This window comes from Orcinus orca, chromosome 9, assembly GCF_937001465.1.
Source record: "Orcinus orca chromosome 9, mOrcOrc1.1, whole genome shotgun sequence".
Taxonomy (NCBI): domain Eukaryota; kingdom Metazoa; phylum Chordata; class Mammalia; order Artiodactyla; family Delphinidae; genus Orcinus; species Orcinus orca.
In genome coordinates, this window is record NC_064567.1 from 11,938,355 (window position 1) to 11,949,977 (window position 11,623).

Consider the following 11,623-nt stretch of genomic DNA (forward strand, 5'->3'; position numbering starts at 1 on the left):
GCTTTACTCATTAATATTTGTTACCCTGACACGATCCCTGTTGTCTCATTGTGGAAGGGTAGGTCAATTCACAAGAAAAACAATTTGCTTCCCAAGATTAGAACAGTGCCCAGATTATCCCAAATTTCTTCTCCAGGAAATTTTCACAAATTTGCTGAGAACAACAATATCACATTATATATCATCATATAAACTGGACCTTAATATGTGTTGTTTTTCTGAGGCCCCACCTTGAAGGTGTTGGTTTTCTGACTCATTTGAATTTCAAAAGATTGTGCTTTCTCCCCCAATAATTAATCAACTGGTAATAAACTATTTCCATGTTAGGTTACTCAAAATTCATAAGGACAAGGCTAATTATATACTGCTTTCCCTCTGCAACTAATTTTATTCTCTTTGGAAAAGTTCTCTCAAGCCTCACTGCATCCTTTGACTGCTGTTCTGTCTCATTTTTTTTTTTTTATCCGTTTTCTCAACTCAGGGACTAAAACAATTTTGTTCCTCATCCCAAAGAATTTTTTTTGTGTGTGAGTGGTACGCAGGCCTCTCACTGTTGTGGCCTCTCCCGTTGCGGGGCACAGGCTCCGGACGCGCAGGCTCAGCGGCCATGGATCACGGGCCCAGCCGCTCTAAGGCATGTGGGATCTTCCCGGACCGGGGCACGAACCCGTGACCCCTGCATCGGCAGGCGGACTCTCAACCACTGTGCCACCAGGGAAGCCCCAGAAGCAAAGATTTTGATTACAATAGGAAGGGTGTTAGAGGGACAAGAATGGGAACAGGGAAGTAAAGAATAGTAAAGTTAGGGCAGGGCTTCAGTGCAGGCTTTTGAAAAAAACTTCTAGTTGGAGTCAGGAATCTTGAGGACAGCATCCCCTCACTCTCTGGTTTGCTCCTCTTTTTGTGCAGAGAGGAAGCAGCCTTGCAGCACTGTGGATTCACTGCTGGCACAGAAGTACACCGATGTCTGGCTGGTGCTGGCAGACTTCAGGGTCAGGGGGAAATATTCCAACTCATTTCGAGAGACACGATACCCCTCAGGGACATCTCCTTTCTCAGTGGTGTTGGTACCAGTTGAGTAATAGATCAGCCGCAGTCCAAATCCTGGGTCTTGGCGGTACCAGTACATTGAATAATGATTCTGTTTTTGTGAACACTGTAGAGTTAATTCCTTTCCTGTCTTCGAGATCTTGTGTCTTGGGAACTGTGTGACTACAGCATCCTTGAGGTCTGTGAGAGATAAAGCAGGGATCACATAAAGACAGGAGGAAACATTTTGTAGCTGGAGCCTGGGAAGCCAGTGACAGGGGTTCCTTACCTGTGCCCAGGACTCACCTACTCTGAGAAGAAAAAGGACAAAACAGCAGAGAAGCCTGTTGCTCATGGCAGCGTCAGATGAAGAATGCTGTCTGCTCCTGGGATGAATTTAATCTCTGAAACCAACAGGTTTCATCTACTTCCTGGCCAGAGACCACACCCTCCTACCCCACTGCTTCAGAAAGGAATGAACAGCCTCTTAGACTTGACAGGATGTGATAGTTTCATTTATCCGGGCCACATAATTGTTTATGCTGTTCTCTTGAAGAATTAGCATGGCCGTTGTTTCCCTTTATGAATTTTCTAATTTTTCTTATACAATATATCCTTTTTGACATGGTGGGTTTGCATCTTTTGAATTTTTACTAGGCTATTATGGTAAATTGAACAGTCTTCCATGGACCCCTGAGTGTTTTCTCTGAACACTTTTAGAACTCTTCCATTTTGCCCTTATGCCCAACCTCGAATTCCACTCTAGAAGCGCTCTAATCTCTTTAGCCAGCCTAATGTTATTCACTTACATGAATGCTGAACAATCTCTACATGCTTTCCATATAGTCCTATGTCCTCTCTTTTCCTTTAGGCTAATTCTTAAGGGAGTGAAAAAGTGTGGTGAAGGGAATGGAGCAACACAATGTATACAAATTTAGGAAAATCTTGTAGGTGTTTAGAGAGGATTTTCATGTGGTGTAGTAACTCATCTTACCAGAGGTTCCACCCGTTAGAACTGGGTGTGGACAAATGCTGATGTAAGGACTTCCAGCAGCCTTCTCCCTCCTGAGTGATCTAGTAACTGCTCTGAATAAAGGAGCACTTTGGGAAGAAAAGCATTTTAGGGAAATTGTGGGATGTTAGTCGCCACAGATGAACTGAAGCTCAAATGTCATTGATGTGGCTCTGTGCTGTTTAACATTATTTCTAGGAAGTTTTTTTTTTTTTTTTTTTTTTAATTCTAGGTCTCCTGAGGATGTGGCAGTGAATTGCTGTGGATAAACTGCGAGCACAGAAGTGTGACGATGTCTCCAAGGCCAGGAAGAAACGCTCCTTCCTCTGGGAGACACTGCGCTCATCGGGGAAACTTTTCCGGTGCTGTCAGCAGCAAGTGAAAACTGGATCAGCTGTAGCCCCAATGTTGGGTCTTGGTCATACCAGAACATTCTGAAAGACATTCCAAAAAGTCTTTCCCCTCTGTTCTTCTCTAGATATCTAGGTTCTGGATTATGCTAACATCCAGGCGACCTGTGGGAGAAGGATGCAGAAGTTACAAGCAGTGTCCACCAGGAGGCCCAACATTTGGGCTATGAACAAAACCAAAAACAAAAACAAAAAACCCTGTGCTGGAGCCTAGAAATCCCAGAATCTGATTTTTCCTTGCGCTCCAAGGTCTCATCCATTTCCAAAAGACAAAAAGGCCATTCCCCACAGAAGCCCGACACTCACCGTGGGATGGGAGAAGGAATAGGTCTTTTTCCAACTGTAGACAGCCTATTGGCTGTTTGCCTGTGATGTCACTGTCTCTGCCCACACCCAGAGCTCCACATCTACAGAGATGGAATCTTTTCTTCCTTTCACAGAGCACCACCAGACATTGGACTTTCCTGATCAATTAAGATTAGGGAAAACAATTGCTCTTTGGGGTTAATACATGCTATTCCTTTGCGTTCTTTCTGACTCAGACTTATTTCTTCATCCATGACATTTCTTAATAACTACCATTGCCACGAGGTTAGTCGATAGCATGGAAGGTTCTAGAGAGAGACTGCCTGGATTTGAATACTGGTTCTGTCACTTACTGTCATCCTGAGCAAGTAAATGAACTGTTTGGGCCTCAATTTTACTATCTGTAATTTGCGCTAATAAAAGTATGTACCTTATAGTGTTGCTGTGGGGATTAAATAAGTTTATATGTTAAGTGGTTACAACAATGCCTAGTATACAGTGAAGTCACTTGAGGTTGGGGTATGGGATGGGAAAAGTGAGCGGGCTACTCTCTGCTGGTTATAAAGAGAACCAATTCCAAATTGAAAGTCCCTCAGGGGGTTACTTCCTGTGCCCCTTTGTCACACCTTCTTTCTTTCCTCTCAATAGTACCATGAAGTTGATTCCTGCCACTATGATGGCCCACTCAGTGTCAGGGAGGGAACTCTCCCTGGAGAGTAGCTCCCAGTGGAGCCCAGGGATCACTGTGGAGTCCCCTGATGGAAGATTCTATCCCTGGACCTGTGGAGGTGTGACATTTACAGAAATGGGCCAATTCTGGAGTTATCTGTACTTCAAACTGGAGTCACCAGAATAACAATATTGTTTTTATTTCCATGCCTCTTTTTCAGCCTTTTCCACAGCGGTCTCTTCATCAGCCTCCCATTTTAAGCTGCTTTGCAACAGGGCCTTTGTTTATCTGGGAAGGAGGATGAGACCTGAGAGATTTTGAGCAAATAAATAATTTGGGTGAGTGAGTAGACGATAGTGGGGCACAAATTCAGGGTCAATTCCATAAAGCATATTTGAATCTTTCATTTATTTAGTGAATAAATATTTATTGAGGGGGCTTCCCTGGTGGCACAGTGGTTGAGAGTCCGCCTGCCGATGCAGGGGACATGGGTTCGTGCCCCGGTCCGGGAAGATACCACATGCCGCGGAGCGGCTGGGCCCGTGAGCCATGGCCGCTGAGCCTGCGCGTCCGGAGCCTGTGCTCTGCAACGGGAGAGGCCCGCGTACCGCCAAAAAAAAAAAAAAGAAATTTATTGAACACTTACTATGTGCCAGACATACCACTAGATGTTAGGATATAAGCATGAACCAAAAAAAGGTCTCTGCTCCCATGGAGCTTATAATTTTGTATCCAATATATCTTGCACAGCCCAAGATCCTGGGGCTACAATGTAAAAGGATATGAAGTCCAGTCTCTCAAAGGTCATACTGGCCTATGAGGACTCAGATATGACCAAAATGACAAGCCACATGGCAGTTACAAATGCTGGGGTTTCTTTAAATTGGTGTAGGAGCATAAAGGAAGGGAACAGCTTATCTTTCTGGGAAGAAAGGGAAGACTTCACAGAAGTGGTGTGGTTTTAAGTAAGATTTGTAGGAAAAGAAATAAGTCTCAGGTAGGCAGAGTGACAACAGATGAAGACTTCTTGTGTCGGGACAGTGGTTAATGGAAGCATAGAAGCCAGCCCCACAGATGAGAAGAGCAGACCATGGCAGGTAGAGGAAGAGCATGTGCAAAGGCACAGGTAAGAAAGCCCCAGTTCAGTCATGCTGGAAGAACAGCAGGCATGAGGGGATTGAAGACGAGCTAGGGTTCCAGAGTCCAGATCCCGAAATACCTTTAAGCCAGGTTAAGAAATCTAAATTTTACCTTGAATGTGAAGGAGAAGCATATGGAGAAATTGTGTGTGTGTAGAATGATCAGATCTGAGTATTATACATATCACTCTAGTGGCTATGAGGGAGAAAAGCTGAAAGAGGCCAGGAGACAGTGAAGAAGGGAAAGAAGGATTCTTAATCCTCCAGCGATCCTGTAGAAACACCTGACGATAGGAGATAGGTCTCCCTCATCTCAGTAAACTGAAATGCAGGAACGCCATCGATTTTTGTTATTGCTGTTGTTGAACTTTAGAGCAATATATTCCCAGTTAAGGGAGTTCTTATCAACAGCTGATGAGAGTCTCAAGAGGTACCATTTCTTGTATGGTCAGACATAAAGTGACTTTACATATCCTTGGCGAACAGCTTCTCCAGTCAGGTAACTATTATTTACGTCCCAGTTCTGGGGACAACAGGTGATTAAGGCACCTCTAATTCCTTCTCTCAAGGGACTTGTAATCTAAAAGGGTACCCAGTTGAACTGCTGTAATAAGGAAAGAAGGGAGAAATAGCCTGAGTGTAACTGAACATATAATCTTAAACCTCCAACCTATGCTTTGAAATCTCAAAATTTGCTGAAAGGGGAAATTTAAGATCTTTAGTCCCAGACCATTATTGTTTCAAGCAGATTCAAAAGTTGGAAGAGGACTGAGACAAACAGGACTGGCAGCTGGAGGAGGGAAGTACAACGGTATGTGTGTGAGTGTGTGTGTGTGTGTGTGTGTGTGTGTGTGTGTGAGTGTGCATGTTGGGGGGCGGGGGGAGCATGGTTATTTAACTATAATACTATATAAGATAAAATAAAGCTACAGATATAACGGTTAAGACTTGGAAGATAACTAGTATCAAAATAGGAATATGCAGTAAAACTTACAATTACTAGGGAGGACAAAAGGGATTAAAAAAAAATAATTCTAGCAAAAGAAATACGAACTGGGGTATAGTCTCAAGCTGAGGAGGTCGGGGGATGTCTCTGCTATATGACAATAAGATTCAAACTCAAGCTCCCTATATCATCGATAGTGTGGTATGTTATTCATCTCTTCTACTGGAAGTACAGTAAATATTAGGACTGGATGTTTCCACAGTGAAAGTTATGTTTCCTTGAAAGAGTCCAAATAGGAACTATGATTTACCATTCACATATTTTAGATGAGGATACTTCACATCTTTCCTCAGTGCCACATCTTAGAATACTGCCTGGAAACCTGAAGTGATGTATGGTTTACAAGATCTATAAAGGCTGACAAGAACCTTGCTCCTGGGTCTTTCTTCATGGTGATGGGTGTTTGGTTGTTTCCTCCAGCCCTCCAAACTGGCCCTTCGAAGCAAGGAGAAAAGAGTTCTAGGTTCTCATACTCCTGCTCTCCCCTCAACATTTCTTTATTTCTGACACATTCTAGGTCTTTGCCCTCTCTGATGTCCCTGTAGACTCCTCTCTTAGCAGTTTTTGGAATTAAGCACCATGTCATGGTTTGAAATTACTCTTGCTTGCCCTGGAGTATCAGGGCTGAATACATCCCCCCGAACCTTAGTTCTTCTCTTTAAGCATCCTTCTTCCTGCACTGGGTAGGGGGATCTCAGCAGTGACTGGATGTAAACTCTGTATCTCACAGTAGAAGTGATTAAAGAAAGAGGGAAGAATGACAGGGGTAGAAGCTGTGTTGGGAGTAGATATGAGAGAGGTTCAGGTCCTACTCAAATGAAGGGGTGCTTGAAGGCAGAGATAAACCATCTACCCCTTGTTTGCCAGTTCAAGAATAACTCATGCATGGTCCACCTTTCTGGTATAGCTAGGAAAGTCTCTAGAGCGGCTGCTGAGAATTTCTACATGTCACCATTTGAGGATACAGGAATCATCAGAGATAACTGTTACATACATCTCTATACACTTTTCATCCAGTAAAAGCAGCCTCTCTCATTTGCCAGTCTTCTTATATAATTCTGCTTAAAAGGACTTATAGGTCAAGGGGTGTAGAGGACTTAAATACACACGCACTGGAACTCAGAAAACATGTTACTTGGAAGAAAATCCTGAAGAGCTACTGGAGACATATTTGAGTCTATTTTCCTTTCCTCTCTTCTTCCCTCCCTCCCGTCCTCCCCTCCCCCCCTTTTTTTTTTTTTTCTTTTTGCTGTACGCGGGCCTCTCCCTGTTGTGGCCTCTCCCGTTGCGGAGCACAGGCTCCGGACGCGCAGGCTCAGCGGCCATGGCTCACGGGCCCAGCCGCTCCGTGGCATGTGGGATCTTCCCGGACCGGGGCACGAACCCGTGTCGCCTGCATCGGCAGGCGGACTCTCCACCACTGCGCCACAGGGAAACCCCCGTCCTCCCTTTCTTCTATCTTTTCTTCACTAAGTGAAACATTGTACTCAGTCTAGGGATATATAATTGGAGGGACATCACTCTCAAATTAAAGAATATGGAACCTTGGGAAGAATGAGCAAGAATTATGAAAGAATACACTAACTATAGTAGTTTGGGAATGAATAGGAGCTGAGTCTTCTCTGTCTGTAGGGGTCAGAAGAGCCTTTAAGCTAACCTCTGAGCTCAGAACGAAGGGATGCTCAAGAGTGAGCCAGGCGGTCAAGCAGTGGTCACCCATTCCAGGTAGAGGAGAGAGCGCTGGCGAAGGTACAGCTGTGCAGTGTGGCTTGGTCCGTTCAGGGAAATACAAAACGTTCAGTAGAGCTGGATCCTAAAGTGCTGAGTGGCTTTGGAAGACCTGGATATATTTCTAGACAGAGACGTGTCTGTGAAGGGCTTTGTGTGCCAGGCTCAATCAGGCTGGTAGGAATGTCCGGGTCAGAAGAAAGTGGATGCAGTAAGAGGCTGGTGGAGCAGTGAGAAGGGTGTTGCCTTTCTTCTAGGTAACAGGTAATGAGGGCCTGCGTGACATAGAAGCAACGAGGAAGGAAAGGAGCAGCTCAATCAGATAAATTTGTATATCAGAGACTGTGTCTCTCCCTTTAGGCATGAAGGACGTTTCCCCCCATTGCTAGGAGTGCCGCTGGCTGACGGCCCTCCTTGTGAATTGTCTCGGCTAAAGAGGCACCTCTTCCCCCAAGGGCATATGCCCTTTCTCAGGGCCACCATGTCCAATGACACGGCTGCAGTAAAGTGGGCATAAGACCTGGCCCCCTCACCTCAACTTCGGATGATGGTAAGGGCCACCCCAGCTTCCCAGCTCCCTGTGGACTCAGCTTAGGCCTTTGTTGAGGCTGCAAGACAGACCCACGTCCCCTCTTTCTCTTCCGACTTCCTTCTTTTCCCTTGTATCCATGTGGATCATAAGGGCACTTTCTAATAACCCTTCTGTACACTAATGTCCCCTGCACAGACCATTTACCAGGAAAGCAGATCTATGACAATGTGCAATATAGAAGTAATAGATTTATAAATGGATTTCATGTGAGGACTAATGGAAAAGAGGAACTTACAACCATCATTCAGGTCACTGAGATGGAAACACAGTATATGGGCCAGAATGGATGCAGGTGGGGGTGGCGAGGCAATAAATTCAGCAATAAATCCCTTGAGTTTGAATTGTGGAGCATCGAGCTGGAAGTGTCCAGTAGAAGCCTGAATTTACCAGTTAGAACTAATGAAAGAAATTGTCATCATCCTGGATGGGAAGGTTAAGGAAGAATATTTATACTGAGGAAAAAAAGAAGGCAGAAGAAAAGTCTAGGGAAATCTACTAAAAATGTCTAGTAGACAAGTAAATGGAACAGTTATCAGCTCGTGAGGGAAGAATTATTGTTACAGATGAGACTGCTGATAAAATGTGCATAGAAAACCTGGCAACAAAGCGCCACAGAAAATGGATTTTTTAAAGGGATAGCAGATGAGATAGAACTCATGAAGGAGACAGGAAAAAAAGAAGTATGACTTTTTTCCAATTAGAACAGGTAGAAAATGAAAGAAATTGGGTTCTTTGTATCTGAACTGTCACCAGGTCCTGTGGATTCTTCTGTGGAAATTATCGAGGTTTATGAGTTAAGAAGACAAAGCACATGAGGAAGGCTTCAACCTGATTCTCAGGCAGACTTTTGCACCATGCTTGCAGCCCTTGATTAAGTATTTTTGTGTCTAGAGTTCACTGGCTCCTAGGAGGATCCTCCCTGCAGGGCAGTCAGGGTTAGTTCCCAATGCCTTGAGAGAAAAGGGAATCTCCAAGCTCCTAGCTTTGGTTCTATGCTGGACAGCAGGCAAATGTTCTGGAATTCAGTATATCCAGAACATGAAGCAAGTCTATCTATTCCTGCAGGTTGATCTCGGTAGAGATCCAAGTGTCGGGCTATAGATGTAAGATAACTTTTCTAGATCACAGCCTCTCGTACTTGAATTTCACCTTCTGAGTCAGATTTAATGGTGATTAAATTTACTTAGAATGAAGTTTTAGAAAACAAGGTAGTTTGTTTTTGGTATAAAGGTAACCAACTACAGAGCTAAACAGTAGAACTTGGAAGGACTGGGACGGGAGGGGGCTGGCAGGATAAAGGTGACATCAGCAGGAACAGAATGGATGGGGATGTTGCAAGGCGGGTGGAGACAGAGGCCAAAGGACCATTAAAAGCCACACTGTGGATGCGCTAATAAGAAATGCTTTTATTGCAAATCATGATGGTGTTCCCAAATGCTCAGGTTCCTTCTCCTGGGAGGACAATATTGGGCTAGCCCCACTAGAATAGATAAAGAGGGTCAGTAGGCAGGGGAGGTAGGTTCAGTCTAGCTTGTGGTTTCGGAGTCATCCCATGGCCTGGGGACACTGACCCAAGGTGGCCCTAAGTTCAGACTGAGGCTCACACAGCATAGAACGACCTCGAAGGATCCCACATCCCACATCTAGGAAGACTCTGTGCCCTTATGAGCAAAGGTGCCTGTCTTTCTGTGTAGAGAGCAGGTGGCCAGGAAGCACTGTGCAAATACTGCTGGCACAGAAGTAAAGGGCTGTCTGGTTGGGGGTGGCGGGCTCTAGGAAGAGGGAGAACTTCGCCTGCTCCTTACGAGAGACTCTGTACCCATCGGAGACATCTCCTTTGTTAATATCATCGACACCGTGGGAGTAGTAGATCTGCCGGACCCCCAGTCCTGGGTCTTGTCGGTACCAGTACATAGACTCATGACCCTTAGTCTGAGAACATTCCAGTACAGTGCTCTTTCCTGTGTTTGCTATCCTATTCCTTGGAGTCTGGGTAATACCAACATCCATGGAGCCTGTGAAGAAACAAGACAAAAACTGGAGACAGAACCTAGGAAGGGTCCTTGCCACAGTCTTCAGGGAGAAGCTTTGGCCACGACCTGGAAAATTTAAAGCAGGGATTCCCCATGTTTCCTAAACTCACCTGTTCCCAGGAGACAAAAGACCACACAGCAGAGGAGCATGGAGCCCATGGTGACGAGAGGCAGGAAGAAGATGGTCTTAGCTTTGAGTGTTGGGGGAACAGGACACGGAAATAGGAAATTGCAAGGATTCAGTCAGTGATGTCATTGTCCCTCCCAACTTAGTGGGTTTTGGAGAAAGATGCAGCCACACCTCTTCCCACCACATCCCCCAAGGGTCTAACCTGCTTCACTCCCTTACTCCTTAGGCGGGTGGTGCTTTAGCTTAGTGTATATCCACCAGCAGATGCTGAAACCCTTACTCCCTCCTCTTTTCCTGCTGCTTCTCTGCCATCTATCAGAGAGAAGTCTCTCTCCCTCTTCTCAGACCTTATCTACTTCAGTCATTCAAGGAAGCGTCATCCTCCCAATTGGCTACGCCACAGGGAAAATTCAGAACCCTCTCAAATAAAAGGAGTCCAGTCTCATTGGAAGGTTGTGACACTGTCACATGTCTATTTTTTCTGCACTTATTTATTTATTTTTCTAACTCAGGTCTAGATAAGCTATGCAATTTGAACATATGCACTGCAAAATTTGAGATTTTTTTTAAAAGAAGGGCAACACTATAACTTTGTTCCAAATTGACACTGTTCTTTAATGGCTGCTGCCTTTTTGGTCAATGTTTTCAAGATGCAGATCTTTACTGAAAGCATTGGCTCACTGCAGGAAGATATTCATTTAATGTGTGTATGGATTTCAAAGAAATATTAACACCTTCACTCATATCTTGAATTAACTGTAAGTGGTTCCTTAAAGACAGGTAATTTTAGCATAACATAAATTGTTCCTGATTTTAGGAGGAAAGTGTTCGGTATTTCAAGGCAACAAATTACAAATAATAACACAGTTAAACAACAACGGCATGAAACCCTTTGTGATGTAATAAGCAAACATTGTTTGCCACTTGTGCTTGTCCTGGCTCCACCCCAATCAATCCTGCTACACCTCACATTGGGAAAGCCTTTTTAAAAATATTTTTCCTTTTGATTATGAAAATTTCTAACATACTCCAAGTAGATATAATCGTATAATGAGCTTCCATGTTCCCACATTACCTGGCTTCAGTAATTACCAACTCATGGCCTCTCTCGTTTATCCCCACTTGGCTTCTCTCTCTCCTGTGTTATTTTGCAGAGTTCCTGATTTATTTAGGAGCACCCAAGCGCATTTTCAGCCAGTGCATCCTTCCATATGATCTAGTCCAGTGTTCTCTCCCTTCTCTCTCTTTCTGGTAGAGGTCTCCATTAATCATACCAATAGAAGGGTGAATTTATTCCAGTAAATTGCTTATCCTGGGGTTCAGTGAACACAAACAGGGTAATTAAAATAAAGATCATCATTTTGGGTTTGTCCTTAATGGTAAAATATAACGGCACTCATTTGCAATTCTTGAATGTACCGTTTTGCTGCCCCCTGCTGTAGGCAGCGATTTGAGCAGAAGAGAGATTTGAGAGCTGAATATAACCTATTATTGGGGGGGTCACAACAGTTGAGAGAACAGAGGACTCAGGTCCAGTGGAGTCCTACAGGAGCAGTTTGGAGATGCAT

At 44.4% G+C, this 11,623-nt stretch overlaps 2 gene segments (V, D, J or C); both read right to left on the reverse strand.

Moving 5' to 3' along the window:
- LOC101273865 (T cell receptor beta constant 1-like) overlaps positions 1-1,399 on the reverse strand; it is a 61,565-nt gene extending 60,166 nt beyond the window's left edge. The window contains 2 exon segments of the C gene segment in view: positions 932-1,230; positions 1,336-1,399. Coding sequence covers positions 932-1,230; positions 1,336-1,384 — 348 coding nt within the window.
- The window catches only part of LOC117199257 (T cell receptor beta constant 1-like), a 62,055-nt gene extending 51,927 nt beyond the window's left edge, over positions 1-10,128 (reverse strand). Inside the window, 2 exon segments of the C gene segment in view lie at positions 9,698-9,907; positions 10,036-10,128. Coding sequence covers positions 9,698-9,907; positions 10,036-10,084 — 259 coding nt within the window.
- Positions 10,129-11,623: the final 1,495 nt, after the last annotated feature.